Source organism: Ranitomeya variabilis, chromosome 3 (genome assembly GCF_051348905.1).
Source record: "Ranitomeya variabilis isolate aRanVar5 chromosome 3, aRanVar5.hap1, whole genome shotgun sequence".
Classification (NCBI taxonomy): domain Eukaryota; kingdom Metazoa; phylum Chordata; class Amphibia; order Anura; family Dendrobatidae; genus Ranitomeya; species Ranitomeya variabilis.
This window is the reverse complement of record NC_135234.1, coordinates 105,718,742-105,736,286: the sequence shown is the minus strand read 5'-3', so window position 1 is coordinate 105,736,286 and position 17,545 is coordinate 105,718,742. Positions and strand designations below refer to the sequence as shown.

At 44.2% G+C, this 17,545-nt stretch overlaps 1 protein-coding gene across 2 annotated transcripts in view; it reads right to left on the bottom strand.

Annotated features, from left to right (window-relative positions):
• Nucleotides 1–228: 228 nt before the first annotated feature.
• The window catches only part of WDR81 (WD repeat domain 81), an 85,469-nt gene continuing 68,152 nt past the window's right edge, over nt 229–17,545 (bottom strand). For both annotated transcript variants that reach the window (XM_077294472.1, XM_077294473.1), the window contains exons 9-11: nt 15,147–15,292; nt 14,663–14,842; nt 229–4,401 (exon numbers count right to left, since the gene is read on the bottom strand). In XM_077294472.1, the coding sequence (XP_077150587.1) occupies nt 4,075–4,401; nt 14,663–14,842; nt 15,147–15,292 (653 nt within the window). In that variant the 3' untranslated portion in view covers nt 229–4,074. The remainder of the gene's footprint in view (nt 4,402–14,662; nt 14,843–15,146; nt 15,293–17,545) is intronic.

Here is a 17,545-nt window from a genome sequence, read left to right as displayed (position 1 = left end):
CCATATATTATAATAGGTGTGCGTGTTTGTCCCCAGTACATGTGAAAAATGACACCACATGTACTGGAAACACCAACATGTGAAGGTAGCTTTACAATGCCACTTAGGAATTCAGCAAAGTTTTCAGGGTTGTAATTGTAAAAAAGCTTGTTGACAGCAGAATTGTGAAGTCAGCTCCAGGTTATAACACAGGCTATGACTCAGACAAGTAAAAGGAACTAATGCAATATATTTACTAGGTTACTTCACTTTCATATACATGAGGCAGGTGATCACAGTATTTCACTTTCATACTCAAAAGGCACCTAGTTTCCATTGTTGCAGTGAGAAAGGCACGGTGCATGACCTCAGCCATAGTGCTCACACGAGCATATACATCAAACGAGTGCTAGCTGATGTTTTATTGGATAGCACTAGGACCAGTGTTATTATAGGATGCAGTGATGATCAGCAATTTTTCTTTTACAGATTTAGTAGTAGAAAAATAAAAAAAAAATTGCAGTAAGCTGCGCGCATGATTCCGCAAGTCGGATGGCACGAACCCATTCAAGTATGTGCGGTGTGTGGGAAAGACTGCACTCGGATGTCATCTGCAGACTCACACTGGAGAAGATGGAGAAATCTTGTTCTCTGTCTACTCCTCAACTGTGCCGTGATTCTCTCATCCAAGAGAATCGGATCACACCAAGAGGACACTCCGATGAAACTCCGATCAGAGTGTCCGTAAATCGGTCAGATTCTCTCACGTGAGAGAATCTCCCCTCGTGTGACCCCGGCCATACAAGCACTGAATCAAGAATACCAATGTAACAATAAAACATTGCACACAAGCGGGGTTATTGCTAGAATCATGAACTTTAATAGAAATCTGATATTTCAGCTTGGACTCTTGCTTCCTATACACTGGAATGAAGAACAGTCTTGTCGTTCATCATATTTGCCCACAGCAAGTTCATTACCATTTGTATCACAATGCAATCAGGTTTTCTCCCGTCACTGGGATAATACCGGGTTATCTATAGTCACCCCTTCAAGCAATATATATTAGGAGATGAGATTAATCTGACTTTGAAATTATTCCAACTTCTGCAAGTGGAAAAAAAATTAAAAAAAAAAAAAAAAAAAAAAAAAAAAAAAAAAATCGCTACATATCCACAGGTTTCCTGTTTCTGGATTTTTTTTTTTACAGTATTTACAAACAAAAACATATCTTCAGACATTTCTTATAGATTGAGAATACGGACATCACAACTTGCTTCACAGCCCGGACTTCCTCTGACAACACTCTGCGTGATGTAACAGGAGCGCAAACATGGAAAAATCATCCTGCGGAAGTGGTAAAGTGGAGTGCGAGCCTGAAGTAGACCTATATATTTCCTGAGATGGTCAGGCTTGCACTTCCAAACAAAATCTATACATAATGTTAATTAATGAATATGCACATGAAGGTTTACTGCGTGGCCTTACAAACTGAAGGCGTCTTAATATTTACTTCTTTTATGGCGTGTCTGAATAAGCTTTGGGAATCAGAATTAATTAGTACATCCAATTTGGTGGAATTTGACTAAGGGATCGTGCACATGGCCATATTTTTGGTCCGAATGCGATCCTTCAAAACATCAGATTGCATTTGGACCATTGGTAGTCTACTGGGCATGTGCACTGAAGAATTTTTCCTCGGAACGAGGTGGTCCGAGGGAAAAAAAAAAAAAAAGATAAAATCACTTCATGCCATAGTGTGGTCTGATATTCAGATCGCACTAGTCCATGCAACTCAATGAGTCCGTGGAAACTGTTGGACTGCATTCAGATGACATCCAAGTGCAGTTCAATTTCCGCACACTGACACAATGGAGAAGATGGAGAATTTTTGCTCCATCTTTTCCTGATCCGAGAGAATCGGATCACACTATGCTGACACGCTGTTCAGAGTGTAAACGACCCCAATTAACTCGGATGAGAGAATATATGCTGGTATGCACCTGCCCGGAGAATGACAGACAAGTGTGTGAACTACAACCCCTAACAAGATGAAACTGCTGTTTCTATAAGATCAGGTTCACACTCTGACATCTAGTGAAGTTCAGGTATGTACTAAATAAATTAGAAGCTTTTAGTCAACTTTTGTTTTTCTATGTGTTAAGGCCTCGTACATATTAGATAGAGGTCAGCGGGATCGGCCAACCATCTAATGTCTAAGGGGGCCTCCCGACAGTTGGAATTAAATCGCTTGTTCAGAGATAAAAGCAGCATTATTCTCGTGGAGAACACAGGAACGTACGATCGAGGTGAGCGTTCCTGTGTACCGGGAAGTCAGAGGAGATAACTGTCCTAGAACATAGGAACGTACAACTGAGGTGAGTTCCTGTGTACAGGGAAGTCAGGGGAGACAGCTGTCCGAGAAAACATGAACGTAGGACTGAGGTGAGTGTTCCTGTGTACATGGAAGTCAGGTGAGACAGCTGTCCGAGAAAACATGAACGTAGGACTGAGGTGAGTGTTCCTGTGTACAGGGAAGACAGCTGTCCTAGAACATAGGAACGTACAACTGAGGTGAGTGTTCCTGTGTACAGGGAAGTCAGGGGAGACAGCTGTCCGAGAAAACATGAACGTAGGACTGAGGTGAGTGTTCCTGTGTACAGGGAAGTCAGGGGAGACAGCTGTCCGAGAACATAGGAACGTACAACTGAGGTGAGTGTTCCTGTGTACAGGGAAGTCAGGTGAGACAGCTGTCCGAGAAAACATGAACGTAGGACTGAGGTGAGTGTTCCTGTGTACAGGGAAGTCAGGGGAGACAGCTGTCCGAGAACATAGGAACGTACAACTGAGGTGAGTGTTCCTGTGTACAGGGAAGTCAGGTGAGACAGCTGTCCAAGAACACAGGAACGCAAGACCGAGGTGAGCGTTCCTCTTCACTGGCAGCTGTCTGATGTATATGGCCAACTTTATGCTCCATCCGTACTAGCCTAATGCTTTCTGTTGATACTGAAGCCATGATGTGCATCACAGATCCATTGGGTGCTAGAAATTCACAAAATCTCATTCACTTGCTGCAGAGAAAATCCACAGTATGAATTTGAATTTACAGATTACACTGCAGACTTGAATGTAAATTAAAGATCCTGTAGGTGTTTCCACAGCGGAAAGGTCTTGTGGGAATGTACCCTAATGGAAAACCCCCAGGTATATATGATACTGAAGTTACAAAAACGTACAAGAGATCAAAAATGTACATGCAACATTTGGCTGGTGTATTTTATAGTGGCACGCCACACAAATGCCCCATGTGATCCTGGCTTAGGTGATCTGAAAATACTGAAGGGCAGCAATGGTTATGCCCTGTGTTCCCATCAGCCGACATTTATGGCAGTCTTGGATCCACAGATCTGCCGAGAGAGCAGGCGTTGATGATGGAAAATGTTCTTTATTTTCTCCCATTAGATAATTTCTGTTCTACTTTGTGTAAAATGCCCCCAAACCGGACATAATGAGCCCAAAGTTGCCCAAAGAAAATGAGGCTTTGCTCCCCATAGAAGCCAATCACTGAGCAGCTTTCATCCTTCTAGCACAAGTTAAGAAATGGAAGCTGTGATCGGATTGGGCAGGTTTGGATAACGTAGACCAAGTGTTTGAATACATAGTAATGATGCTACCGGTATGATCCGTACAGCTTATATACAATGCATAACTAAGGGGAAATCATGTAAAATGTGAACTAGACCGTCCTCTCGGCTCTTCAGCACAACGATGGTTTTCCTGTAGAGCAGAGCACCGAGACTATACTTTTGTTCGCAGTGCTATGTTATCCTGAATGTGGCTGTACAATTAGAATATACATTGATTTAATAAAAATAAATATGAAGGGTCCCAGTCTCTTCACCTCTAGCAGCACCTCCTGTTTAATACTTGATGGGTAAAAAGGTCACCTGGGCTTACAACAAAATGCTTGCTGGTCTTGCCATAAATGTTATTAACACTAGAAGGTAATGGGTCTATGGCTTTTTTTAAGAGCGTTTTCCAACATCACAGATACATTGAGGCTAATTCCGTTCCCTAAATAGTTATTAATGTCTTTTAAGCCAACAGACGGACTACTCCATTGTCAGAGCCCAGGAGAAGTAGTCTCTTGGTAGGTAAAACGGCCAGGTTGGTTAAGGTCCCCTTGAAGTTCTCCGAGCTGAGTTTGGTTGTGCTGTTCGGCTGTGTCGAGGAGTCAAGTAGAGAGTAGATGCCAATTTTATTTGCCACGGTCCCGGTTATTATCTCACTGCCGTACAGATCAAGGGCGTGAATGGGGTCAGAATTAGACTTGAAGTGATGTAACGGTTTCTGCTCAAGCTCCTTCCAGACAGCGAGGGAATGGTCAGATGAGGAGCTCACGATGAGGTTTCCATCCGCTGCCTGCAGGACAGAGAAGTCATTGGTGAACTGGACAGAGAAATCAGCTAATATATTAATAAAGATATCAAAAGGAAAAGCCTATGACAGACAAGGAAGCTATATTTTACATATATTAGTGCACCCATTGAAATATATAGCAAGATCCACAGTGATGCAGCGACGGAGCCCAAGTCTACTTCCACTAACTATTAAGACATTTTACGATACAGTTGCGTTGAGTATTTGATTTAATTTATAGGAAGCCATTATCTACACAGGATCAACATATACTACGTACGCTCATAATCAAATAAAGTTTAGGAAACTGCTTAAGCAGGAATTTCTTAAACGGTTATTTGTGTCCTCTATCTTCAGGAGCACACTGCTCCTCAGCCTACTGGCTTCCTGCTTGCCATGGGCTGGTGTGTTCCTAAAGATTGAAAGTTTGGACCAGCGGCATAGTTGAGGTCTGCCATGCTGCTAGATGAGACACTTTTGCCTCTGCAGTATCTCAAGAGCACAGGGGCTCTTAAGTTGGCAGGATCCAGAGATTCAAATAGGTCCAGAACAGCACTTACAAGCTCTATAGAAAAAAATACTGTTAAGGATTACATTAACCAGACACTTCCATAAACCAGACACTTCTGATAGATTACTAAGGTGGCTGGGGCTGGTAACCTAGACAATGAGTAGTAAACTATAGCATTAATGATTCCTCCAGTCTTCAGAGAAGAGAGGATGTTGTTAAAAACAGGTCGCAAAATTGTTTGTTTCAATAAGCACTTTAAATGTTACCCATTTATGATCATGAGAAAATCCCCTTTAGTAGCGTGGTTACTTAAAAGGGAAACTGTTAGCGGATTTGCGGTGCCCAAACCACAGAAAGACCGATTCAGAGCCGGGCGACACGACTGCAGCCAGGAGGATTTCCAAATATTCTGTACAGAGCCGACTGTGGGCCGAGACTAGGCCGGCTTCTCCCAGCGCCACTGCAGGTGATGGACAGGTCTCTTGCTTGCAATAAACTCAATCACCTCCAGAAGGTGCAGGTCTGAGTAAAGCAGCCTGCGGTTAATATGCGGATAATATATATTATCTATCAAGAGAAAATAAAGGGAGCACATACAACAGAATATAGCTCCAAGTAAAGCAAACTCTTGTGAAATCAAACTGTCCACTTGGGAACACTGTTTGATGTTTTAATCGATTTCACATGCTGTTGTGCAAATGGAATAGACAACAGATGGAAATTATTGGCAATTATCAAGACACACTCAATAAAGGAGTGGTTCTGCAGGTGGGGACCACAGACCACATCTCAGTACAAATGCTTTCTGGCTGATGTTTTTGTCACTTTTGAATGTTGGTTGTGCTTTCACACTCGTGGTAGCATGAGACGGACTCTACAACCCACACAAGTGGCTCAGGTATTGCAGCTCATCCAGGATGGCACATCATTGCAAGCTGTGGCAAGTAGGTTTGCTGTGTCTGTCAGCGTAGTGTCCAGAGGCACTACCAGGAGAGGTGGAGGGGGCCGTAGGAGGGAAACAACCCAGCAGCAGACCGCTACCTCAGCCTTTGTGCAAGGAGGAACAGGAAGAGCACTGCCAGAGCCCTGCAAAATAACCTCCAGCAGGCCACAAATGTGCATGTGTCTGCACAAACGGTTAGAAACCGACTCCATGAGGATGTCTGAGTGCCCGATGTCCACAGATGGGGGTTGTGCTCACAGCCCAAAACCCTGCAGAATGCTTGGCATTTGCTACAGAACACCAGGATTGGCAAATCCGCCACTGGTGCCCTGTGCTCTTCACAGATGAAAGCAGATTCACACTGAGCACATATGACAGACGTGACAGAGTCTGGAGATGCCGTGGAGAGCGATCTGCTGCCTGCAACATTCTTCAGCATGACCAGTTTGGCAGTGGGTCAGTAATGGTGTGGGCTGGCATTCCTTTGGAGGGCCGTAAGACCCTCCATGTGCTTGCCAGACGTAGTCTCACTGCCATTGGGCACCAAGATGAGATTCTCAGACCCCTTGTGAGACCATATGCTGGTGCGGCTGGCTCTGGGTTCCTCCTAATGCAGGACCATGCCAGACCTCATGTGGCTGGAGTGTGTCAGCAGTTCCTGCAAGATGAAGACATTGAAGCTATGGACTGGCCCACCCGTTCCCCAGACCTGAATGTGATTGAAGACATCTGGGACATCATGTCTTGCACCATCCACCAACGTCACGTTGCACCATAGACTGTCCAGGAGTTGGTGGTTGCTTTAGTCCAGGTCTGGGAAGAGATCCCTCAGGAGACCATCCGCCGCCTCATCTGGAGCATGCCCAGGCGTTGTAGGGAGGTCATACAGGCACGTGGAGGCCACACACACACACACACACACACACACACACACACACACACACACACACACACACAACAGAACATAATTTCCTTGTCTTGAGGCATTTCCACTGAAGTTGGATCAGCCTGTAATTTGATTTTCCACTTTGATTTTGAGTATCATTCCAAATCCAGACCTCCATAGGATATTCATTTTGATTTACATTGATCATTTTTATGTTTTATTGTTCTCAACACATTCCACTATGTAATGAATGAAGATTTGCAACTGAAATATTTAAAGTCAGTGACATCTAGGATGTGGGATTTTAGTGCTCCCATTATTTTTTTGAGCAGTATATATAGATATACTGTATATATAGATATATATATCTCTATCACTAACACCTGAAATTAGACAAAAAATGTCACATTTCCTACAGCTTCTCTGACACCTGTTTTATGAATCAGCCTCTAATAGGAAAACTACTGATCGCCTGTCTAAAAGGTGCAAAAAGGGTCTTGTAAGCCATAATGATAGAAAGCACAGCTATTATAACTTATTAAGAAACTGTGTAGTAAATCTACTACTATCCAAAATTGCAGGGGTTGAATAGAGTGACCATCTCTTTAGGATAATAAACAAGTTGTGATGGGATGGACGTTATTTCACCTTGACTCAGAACAGGTTAAACAAACTATCCCAACGAGCACTGGGGCAGGCAAATATAAAGAAGAGTTACTCATTACTGGGGCTTGGGTAAGACACCCATGGACACTTGTCTTTCTGATTTAAACAAACTGCTTAATACAGTCCACAAAAGGACTGGTTAGTAGCACCGTATAAATCCATTACCATCAGCAGGAACCCGGCATACACTGGCAGTGTGGAGTCATCAGCGGAAGCTGGGAAGCTAACAAATTACTTAAAAACAAGGGTTTATTAAATAAAGTACAATTCAAATGTTCACCCATCTCTGCAACTGAGACTAGACTATGTATTGCAAATGTGACTTCTGGATAGTGCTGCGCCCCACCACTCTGAGCTCTGGGGCTCCTGCAAATCCTGTGTCGAGGTCTTGTGAGCACTGCAGCATTCACAATTCCATCACAGCAGACCTCTCTCAGACTCAGATTTTAGAATATATACGTATGCATAAAAAATAAAATATAATATAGCTCTATATCTCTCTAGCTCTACATCCTAGAGCGATAGATATAGATCCCATTATCTCAGTAAATTAAAATACTTTAACTCCAGCTTGAAAAATGATTTTAAAATCTGAAATGTTGACTGACTGAAATGTATGTTCAGTAAATGAACGCAATACTTGGTTGGGGTTCCTTTTGCATCAATTACTGCATTAATGTGGTGTGGCATGGAGGCGATCAGCCTGTGTCACTGCTGAGGTGTTATGGAAGCCCAGGTTGCTTTGCTAGCAGCCTTCAGCTCGTCTGCATTGTTGGGTCTGGTGTCTCATCTTCCTCTTGATAATACCCCATAGGGTTAAGGTCAGGTGAGTTTGCTGGCCAATCAAGCACAATGACACTGTTGTTTTTACACCAGGTATTGGTACTTTTGGCAGTGTGGACAGGTGCCAAGTCCTGCTGGAGAATGAGGTTTCCATCTCCAAAAAGCTTGTTGGCAGAGGGAAGCATGAAGTGCTCTAAAATTTCCTGGTAGACGACTGCACTGACTTTGGTCTTGATAAAACACAGTGGACCTACACCAGCAGATGACATAGCTGCCCAAACCATCACTGATTGTGGAAACTTCACAGTAGACCTCAAGCAGCTTGGATTTTGTGCCTATCCACTCTTCCTCCAGACTCTGGGACCTTGATTTCCAAATGAAATGCAAAATTTACTTTCCTTGTGAAGGGTGTCAATGACTGCCTTCTAGACATCTGTCAAGTCAGCAGTCTTCCCCATGATTGTGGAGCCTACTGAATAAGACTAGAGGACCTTTTAAATGCTTAGGAGGCCTTTGCAGGTGTTTTTGTTAATTTGTCTAATTTAGTGAGATAATGACTCAGAGGGAACACTAAAATCCCATATTCAAGATATCACTGAATGAAATCTTCCAAATGAAATCTTTGTTAATTACATAGTGGAATGTGTTGAGAACAATAAAACCTAAAAATTATCAACGTAAATCACAATTAATATCCCACGGAGGTCTGGAGTTGGAATGATGCTCAAAATGAAAGTGGAAAATTAAGTTACAGGCCGATCCAACTTCAGTGGAAACGTCTCAAGACAAGGAAATGATGCTCAGTAGCGTGTGTAGTCTCCACGTGCCTGTATGACCTCCCTACAATGCCTGGGCATGCTCCTGATGAGGCGGTGGATGGTCTCCTGAGGGATCTCCTCCCAGACCTGGACTAAAGCATCCACCAACTCCTGGACAGTCTGTGGTGCAACATGACATTGGTGGATGGTGCGAGACATGATGTCCCAGATGTGTTCAATCGGATTCAGGTCTGGGGAATGGGCGGGCCAGTCCATAGCTTCGATGCCTTCATCTTGCAGGAACTACTGACACGCTCCAGCCACATGAGGTCTGGCATTGTCCTGCATTAGGAGGAACCCAGGGGCCAACCACATCAGCATATGATCTCACCAGGGGTCTGAGGATCTCATCTCAGGACCTAATGGCAGTCAGGCGAGCACATAGAGGGCTATGCGGCCCTCCAAAGAAGTGCTACCCCACACTGTTACTGACCCACTGCCAAACCGGTCATGCTGAACGATGTTGCAGGCAGCAGATCGCTCTCCACGGCTTCTCCAGACTGTCACGTGCTCAGTGTGAACCTGCTTTAATCTGTGAAGAGCACAGGGCACCAGTGGCGAATTTGCCAATCCTGGTGTTCTGTGGCAAATGCCAAGCGTCCTGCACGGTGTTGGGCTGTGAGCACAATCCCCATATGTGGACGTCGGGCACTCAGGCACATGCACATTTGTGGCCTGCTGGAGGTCATTTTGCAGGGCTCTGGCAGTGCTCTTCCTGTTCCTCCTTGCACAAAGGCTGAGGTAGCGGTCTGCTGCTGGGTTGTTGCCCTCCTACGGCCCCCTCCATGTCTCCTGGTGTACTGGCTTGTCTCCTGTTAGCGCCTCCAGCCTCTGGACACTACACTGACAAACACAGCAAACCTTCTTGCCACAACTCGCTTTGATGTGCCATCCTGGATGAGCTTCACTACCTGAGCTACTTGTATGGGTTGTAGAGTCCGTGTCATGCTACCATGAGCGTGAAAGCACAACCAACATTCAAAAGTGACCAAAACATCAGCCAGAAAGCATTGGTACGGAGATGTGGTCTGTGGTCGCAACCTGCAGAATCACTCCTTTATTGAGTGTGTCTTGATAATTGCCAATAATTTCCATCTGTTGTCTATTCCATTTGCACAACAGCAAGTGAAATTGATTGTCAAACAGTGTTGCTTCCTAAGTATACAGTCTGATTTCACAGATGTTTAATTTACTTGGAGCTATATTCTGATGTTTAAGTGTTTCCTTTATTTTTATGAGAAGTGTGTATGTATGTATGTATGTATGTATGTATGTATGTATGTATGCATGCATGCATGCATGCATGTATGTACAGTGCCTACAAGTAGTATTCAACCCCCTGCAGATTTAGCAGGTTTACACATTTGGAATTAACTTGGCATTGTGACATTTGGACTGTAGATCAGCCTGGAAGTGTGAAATGCACTGCAGCAAAAAAGAATGTTATTTCTTTGTTTATTTTTTTTTTAATTGTGAAAAGTCTTTTCAGAGGGTCATTTATTATTCAACCCCTCAACCCACCAGAATTCTGTTTGGTTCCCCTAAAGTATTAAGAAGTAGTTCAGGCACAAAGAACAATGAGCTTCACATGTTTGGATTAATTATCTCTTTTTCAAGCCTTTTCTGACTATTTAAGACCCTCCCCAAACTTGTGAACAGCACTCATACATGGTCAACATGGGAAAGACAAAGGAGCATTCCAAGGCCATCAGAGACAAGATCGTGGAGGGTCACAAGGCTGGCAAGGGGTACAAAACCCTTTCCAAGGAGTTGGGCCTACCTGTCTCCACTGTTGGGAGCATCATCCGGAAGTGGAAGGCTTATGGAACTACTGTTAGCCTTCCACGGCCTGGACAGCCTTTAAAGGTTTCCTCCCGTGCCGAGGCCAGGCTTGTCCAAAGAGTCAAGGCTAACCCAAGGACAACAAGGAAGGAGCTCCGGGAAGATCTCATGGCAGTGGGGACATTGGTTTCAGTCAATACCATAAGTAACGTACTCCACCGCAGTGGTCTCCGTTCCAGACGAGCCCGTAAGGTACCTTTACTTTCAAAGCGTCATGTCAAGGCTCGTCTACAGTTTGCTCATGATCACTTGGAGGACTCTGAGACTGACTGGTTCAAGGTTCTCTGGTCTGATGAGACCAAGATCGAGATCTTTGGTGCCAACCACACACGTGACGTTTGGAGACTGGATGGCACTGCATACGACCCCAAGAATACCATCCCTACAGTCAAGCATGGTGGTGGCAGCATCATGCTGTGGGGCTGTTTCTCAGCCACGGGGCCTGGCCATCTGGTCCGCATCCATGGGAAGATGGATAGCACGGCCTACCTGGAGATTTTGGCCAAGAACCTCCGCTCCTCCATCAAGGATCTTAAGATGGGTAGTCATTTCATCTTCCAACAAGACAACGACCCAAAGCACACAGCCAAGAAAACCAAGGCCTGGTTCAAGAGGCAAAAAATCAAGGTGTTGCAGTGGCCTAGTCAGTCTCCTGACCTTAACACAATTGAAAACTTGTGGAAGGAGCTCAAGATTAAAGTCCACATGAGACACCCAAAGAACCTAGATAACTTGGAGAAGATCTGCATGGAAGAGTGGGCCAAAATAACTCCACAGACCTGTGCCGGCCTGATCAGGTCTTATAAAAGACGATTATTAGCTGTAATTGCAAACAAAGGTTATTCCACAAAATAGTAAACCTAGGGGTTGAATAATAATTGACCCACACTTTTATGTTTAAAATCTATAAAAATTTAACTGAGCAACAAAACTTTTTGGTTTGTAAGATTTATGCACCTGTTAATAAATCCTGCTCTTGTTTGAAGGCTCTAACTTATTTACATCTTATTAAACCTGCTAAATCTGCAGGGGGTTGAATACTACTTGTAGGCACTGTATGTATGTATATCTATATATATATCTATATATATATACACTCACCGGCCACTTAATTAGGTACACCTGTCCAACTTCTTGTTAACACTTAATTTCTAATCAGCCAATCACATGGCGGCAACTCAGTGCATTTAGGCATGTAGACATGGTCAAGACAATCTCCTGCAGTTCAAACCGAGCATCAGTATGGGGAAGAAAGGTGATTTGAGTGCCTTTGAACGTGGCATGGTTGTTGGTGCCAGAAGGGCTGGTCTGAGTATTTCAGAAACTGCTGATCTACTGGGATTTTCACGCACAACCATCTCTAGGGTTTACAGAGAATGGTCCGAAAAAGAAAAAAAATCCAGTGAGCGGCAGTTCTGTGGGCGGAAATGCCTTGTTGATGCCAGAGGTCAGAGGAGAATGGGCAGACTGGTTCGAGCTGATAGAAAGGCAACAGTGACTCAAATCGCCACCCGTTACAACCAAGGTAGGCCTAAGAGCATCTCTGAACGCACAGTGCGTCGAACTTTGAGGCAGATGGGCTACAGCAGCAGAAGACCACACCGGGTACCACTCCTTTCAGCTAAGAACAGGAAACTGAGGCTACAATTTGTACAAGCTCATCGAAATTGGACAGTAGAAGATTGGAAAAACGTTGCTTGGTCTGATGAGTCTCGATTTCTGCTGCGACATTCGGATGGTAGAGTCAGAATTTGGCGTAAACAACATGAAAGCATGGATCCATCCTGCCTTGTATGGAGCATCTTTGGGATGTGCAGCCGACAAATCTGCGGCAACTGTGTGATGCCATCATGTCAATATGGACCAAAATCTCTGAGGAATGCTTCCAGCACCTTGTTGAATCTATGCCACGAAGAATTGAGGCAGTTCTGAAGGCAAAAGGGGGTCCAACCCGTTACTAGCATGGTGTACCTAATAAAGTGGCCGGTGAGTGTATATGTGTATATATATATATATATATATATCTCTCTCTATATATATATATATATATATATATATATATATATATATATATATATATATATATATATATATATATATATATATATAGATATAGATATATATATATAGATATTTATTTTAGCTAGGTATTACATATCTATCAGTGTTAGATAAATCCATATGTTTGTGTCTTGATGTCCAGTGAAATATATGACATATGTAAGCAGCCGTCTAGAGGTGGGCAATAGAGATTTAGCTCATTCCAAGTGCAACTGGCCAAAAGCTGAAGTTCCTGGACTTCAAACATTACTGGACTGTATTCAACGTCCTATTTATGTGAATCAGGCTTGCTGACAACCATGCCCATGCTGCAGAAACCGCCCCATTCACATACCGGTACATGAAATCAATTTTCAGTTATAGAAATGCCAGAAGGGTTTTCTCAAAAATTTCAAGCAATTCCCCATCCCGACAACAAGGGATAACTTGCTGATTGCTGTGAGTTCAACCCCAGGATCACTAGCAATTCCAAGAACAAGGCTCTATAACCCAGAGAACAAAGCTGCGTAGAGCCCAGTCTTGAATGGAGCAGAGACGCACGTGCTTGGCTCTATTCACTGTGTATGGGACTGTGCTCAGCTTCTGTCCCACAGAGAATGACTAGACTGACAGAGTACATGCTTCACCGCTGCGGCATTTAAACTTGTTCAGACCCCACTAACTAGAAGTTATCACTAGGGTTGAGCGACTTTTGCTTTTTTAGGATCGAGTTGGGTTTTGTGAAACCCGACCCTCTCGAAAGTCGGATCGCGTGAAATCGGACCGGAACACGAAACCCAATGTATCTGTATGTATCTGTATGTATCTCTCTCTCTCTCTCGTGTGAACAAAGCCATATTGCTCTAAACCAGAATACTCCAACACCGATGAAGCCTTAATATACACCTCTGATGTGACTCAAGAAAGAGAGAAGACTAAAGAAATCCAAGCATCAAGAGAGGAAACTTTAAAGGGAACCTGTCCAACTTCGACACCCACCAAATTATTTATATGACTATGGAGCTTTTTGATCTTTTTAGGACCCCAAAGCGATGCTCCTGCAGCGAGAAAATGGGTTTTGAACTTCTGTTTAAATTGTGTATGGACGTGCAGTAGGCCGTGATGATGCACTTCTCAGCCTCACCTCTATACCTCCCTACCACCTCTGTTCTCAGGTCATTTACTGTTGATTCATGGCAGTGAATATAGCGTGAGGATGAGGAGCTGCAGATGCATCATCACGCCCCAACGCACGTCCACATATACAGAACCCCAAATCTCTCTGCTGGAGCATCCTCAGGCTTCTTTTACACTTACCGGGTTTTTTGCGGCCTGTTATTGCAGGCAGTATCACTGCAATGTTCACGGTCTGCCGCAATAATGGACCGCAAAAAACTTGCGGATTGCTGTTTTTCAGGTTCCCAATACTATAGCAACAGTATTGGGGGGAAAAAAAAATGGCGGTCCGCAAAACTGGAAGTCACAGCGCACCGCAAAAACAACCTTCTCTTGTTTTTGAGGCTTCATTGATTTACAATGAGGGCCGTGTCCATAAGCCGAGCAGGCTCGATCTTTTTTCACGGCCATACGGCACGCCGTGGAATTATTGCGGCCCCATAGAAATCTATCGGGGCCGCAAAATCACGGCAAGTGTAAAATAAGAAAGGGATCAACTTGTTTATCTTTGAAAGGGCTACACAGTTATATAAATGGTTTAAAGGCCTAAAAATGTAAGACAGTTTCCCTTTATCAAAAAATAAACTTCTTTTTTTTACCTTCATTTGAAGGATGTCGCCCTCATGTGCAGGCCACCCTCGGAGAACCAGACCAGTCCTGGTGTCCAGTAGGATAATGAATCCTGAAGAATAACCTGCGACGACGCTGCGTCCGTTTGGGCTGACGGTCAGGTAGCGGATAAGCCCTGCGTTCATATTGCTGGCCAGCTTAAATTCATGCTGAGGGGCAAACACATGAGTAGTGAAACAATTCTGTGGACAGATTTAACACCAATAAATTCAATTGGTCCTATGTACCAAATATTAAAAAAAACAGACAGTATTCTTGTTATATTGCCCCTTCATTTATTGCCCTGGGCTCCTATACACAAGGATTGTTTCGTAGGAGGAACAATCTTTAATCAAGCAGTAAGTAGAAAGAAAATGAAGAGAAGGGCGGTCTACAAGGATGAAATGGAAAACCGCCCTATTAATGATGGCGATCAAAAGCAGAGAAGCGACATTGAACCATATACGTCAGTACCTGAAGCCCTGGTTTCCGGGGGTCAATGAAACGCAGCACAGAGTCGGAGCTGCCAAACGTCACACTGCAGTAAGGAGGCGGCATTGTGGCCACTGCCGTTATGGGGATCTTCGTGTCTCCAGCCTCATAAGTGCGAATGGTTTTACCTGTCAATAAAACCGCTTGACACGTCAATGCTGATCTCCAGGAGCGCCGCCTTCTGCCACAAGCTGTAATAACGGTTCATGTAGTCCTCCTACTAGCCCCAATTCCCATAGGTAGATGATCTAGTCACCACATTTCCAAAAGCACAACGATGTAAAAGAGCCAAGCGAATATAACACATCTCAATAGCGTATAGACATGTATGGTATAGGGGGCTCTGCGCTGAATGTCGGCTGGCAGACGGTGCCCCGGGGTGCCCTCACAGCCGCCAGTCACAGTACTGTGACAGCACCCTGGATGACGGAAAGCCGGCAGCTCTTGGGAGGAATAAACGTCATTTTTCTCCCGAGTGCTGCACTTTCAATATGGCGGCCGGGCACCTTATGAACGCTAGTAACTTACAGATTAACTCTATACCTGCACGTCAATACAGTGTCTTCAGACGTGAAAGGTTCCCGTTAGCTTCCAAAATAAGAAGTGCGAAAACTCCAACGGGTTTTTTGTACTTTTTTGTAGCTAGTTGTGAGATTTCGTACTGAAGATTTTTGGTGCATAATTCACCCTGAAAATCTGAAATTCTTCTTTAGACATGCAGAAAGTGAACATTTCCTGGAAACATCCATAAGATATATCAGAAGTAAATGGATTCTCCTTCATTACAGAGACTTTATAAAGTGTGTCAGCTGATTTTACTGGGTTAAGATGTGGCCATCAGATGAATAATGGCTCTCTAGTTTGGCTCATAAGGGGGATTCTGAACAGTAGGCCCCACGCTACGGCGGCCATCTCAGACAGCTCCTCTTGTGGTGACATGTGGTCTGTATTGATGGACTATTACATGGCCGCATTTGCCAAACGCTGAGCACAGCACTGAGGTTTGTAAGTTTGGGATTTTAAAAGATGCACCATATAATCAAGCCACTAGATGGCAGTAAAGGTGTTCTGATCTTACATTACTATCGGATTTATTTCACCTTTGTAGTTATTAATGAATTACAGATGTCATCAAGGCCGACAATCCAGAACGGTGGACTATAGTCGCCAATGCAAATATACTGCAATAGTAAGACAGTATAGTTCCAGGGGCTTCAGTTTAAGGAGCTTTACCGTATGTGAACATAAGGTGCACATATTAACTAGGAAGTACGAAGCAGCTTCTCCTATCAGAATCAGTGGGGAGCCCAGAGGTCAGACCAGGATCGATCATGAAGTGATGGAAATATGTAAGCAATGGGCCCTCTAAATAACTCAATACACAGCCAATAATGTCTAAACCACTGGCAACAACAGTGAGTACACCTCTAAGTGAAAATGGCCAAACTGTGCGCAACGTGTCAATATTTTGTGAGGCCACCATTATTTTCAAGCGCTGCCTTAACGCTCTTGGGCCTGGAGTTCACTACAGCTTCACAGGTCGCCACTGGAATCCTCTTACACTCCTCTATAGCTACATCACAGAGCTGGTGGATGTTGGAGACCTTGCGCTCCTCCACGTTCCGTTTGAGAAAGCCCCACAGATGCTCAGACAATGAGGTCTGGAGACATGCTTGGTCAGTCCAGCACCTTTACCCTCAGTTTCTTTAGCAAGGCAGTGATCGTCCTGGAGGTGTCCTTTGGGACGTTGTCATGGAACACTGCCCTGCATACCAGTTTCCATAGAGAGGGGATCATACTCTGCTTCAGTATGTCACAGTATGTGTTGACATTCATGGTTCCCTCAAAGAACTATAGCTTCCCACAGCCGGTAGCAATCGTGCAGCCCCAAACATAACACTCCCACCACCATGCTTGACTGTAGGCAGGACACATTTGTCTTTATACTTCTAACCTAGTTGCCGCCACACACGCTTGACACCATCTGAACCAAATAAGTTTGTCTTGGTCTTCACAGACCACAGGACATAGTTCCAGTAATCCATGTTCTCAGTCTGCATGTCTTCAGGCAAAATGTTTGCGGCCTTTCTTGTGCATCATCTTTAGAAAAGTCCCCGTACTGGGACAACAGCCATGCAGAACGATTTGATGTTTTGTGTGCAGCGTGCACTCAACTTCTTTGGTCGACCATGATGAGCCCTGTTCTGAGTGGACCCTGTCTTGTTACACGGCTCTATGGTCTTGCCCACCGTGCTGCTGCTCCGTGTCAGGGTGTTGGCAATCTTCTTACGGCCTCGACCAGCCTTATACAGAGCGACAATTTTTTTTTTTTCAGATCCTCAGAGACTTATTTGCCATGAGGAGCCATGCTGAACTTCCAG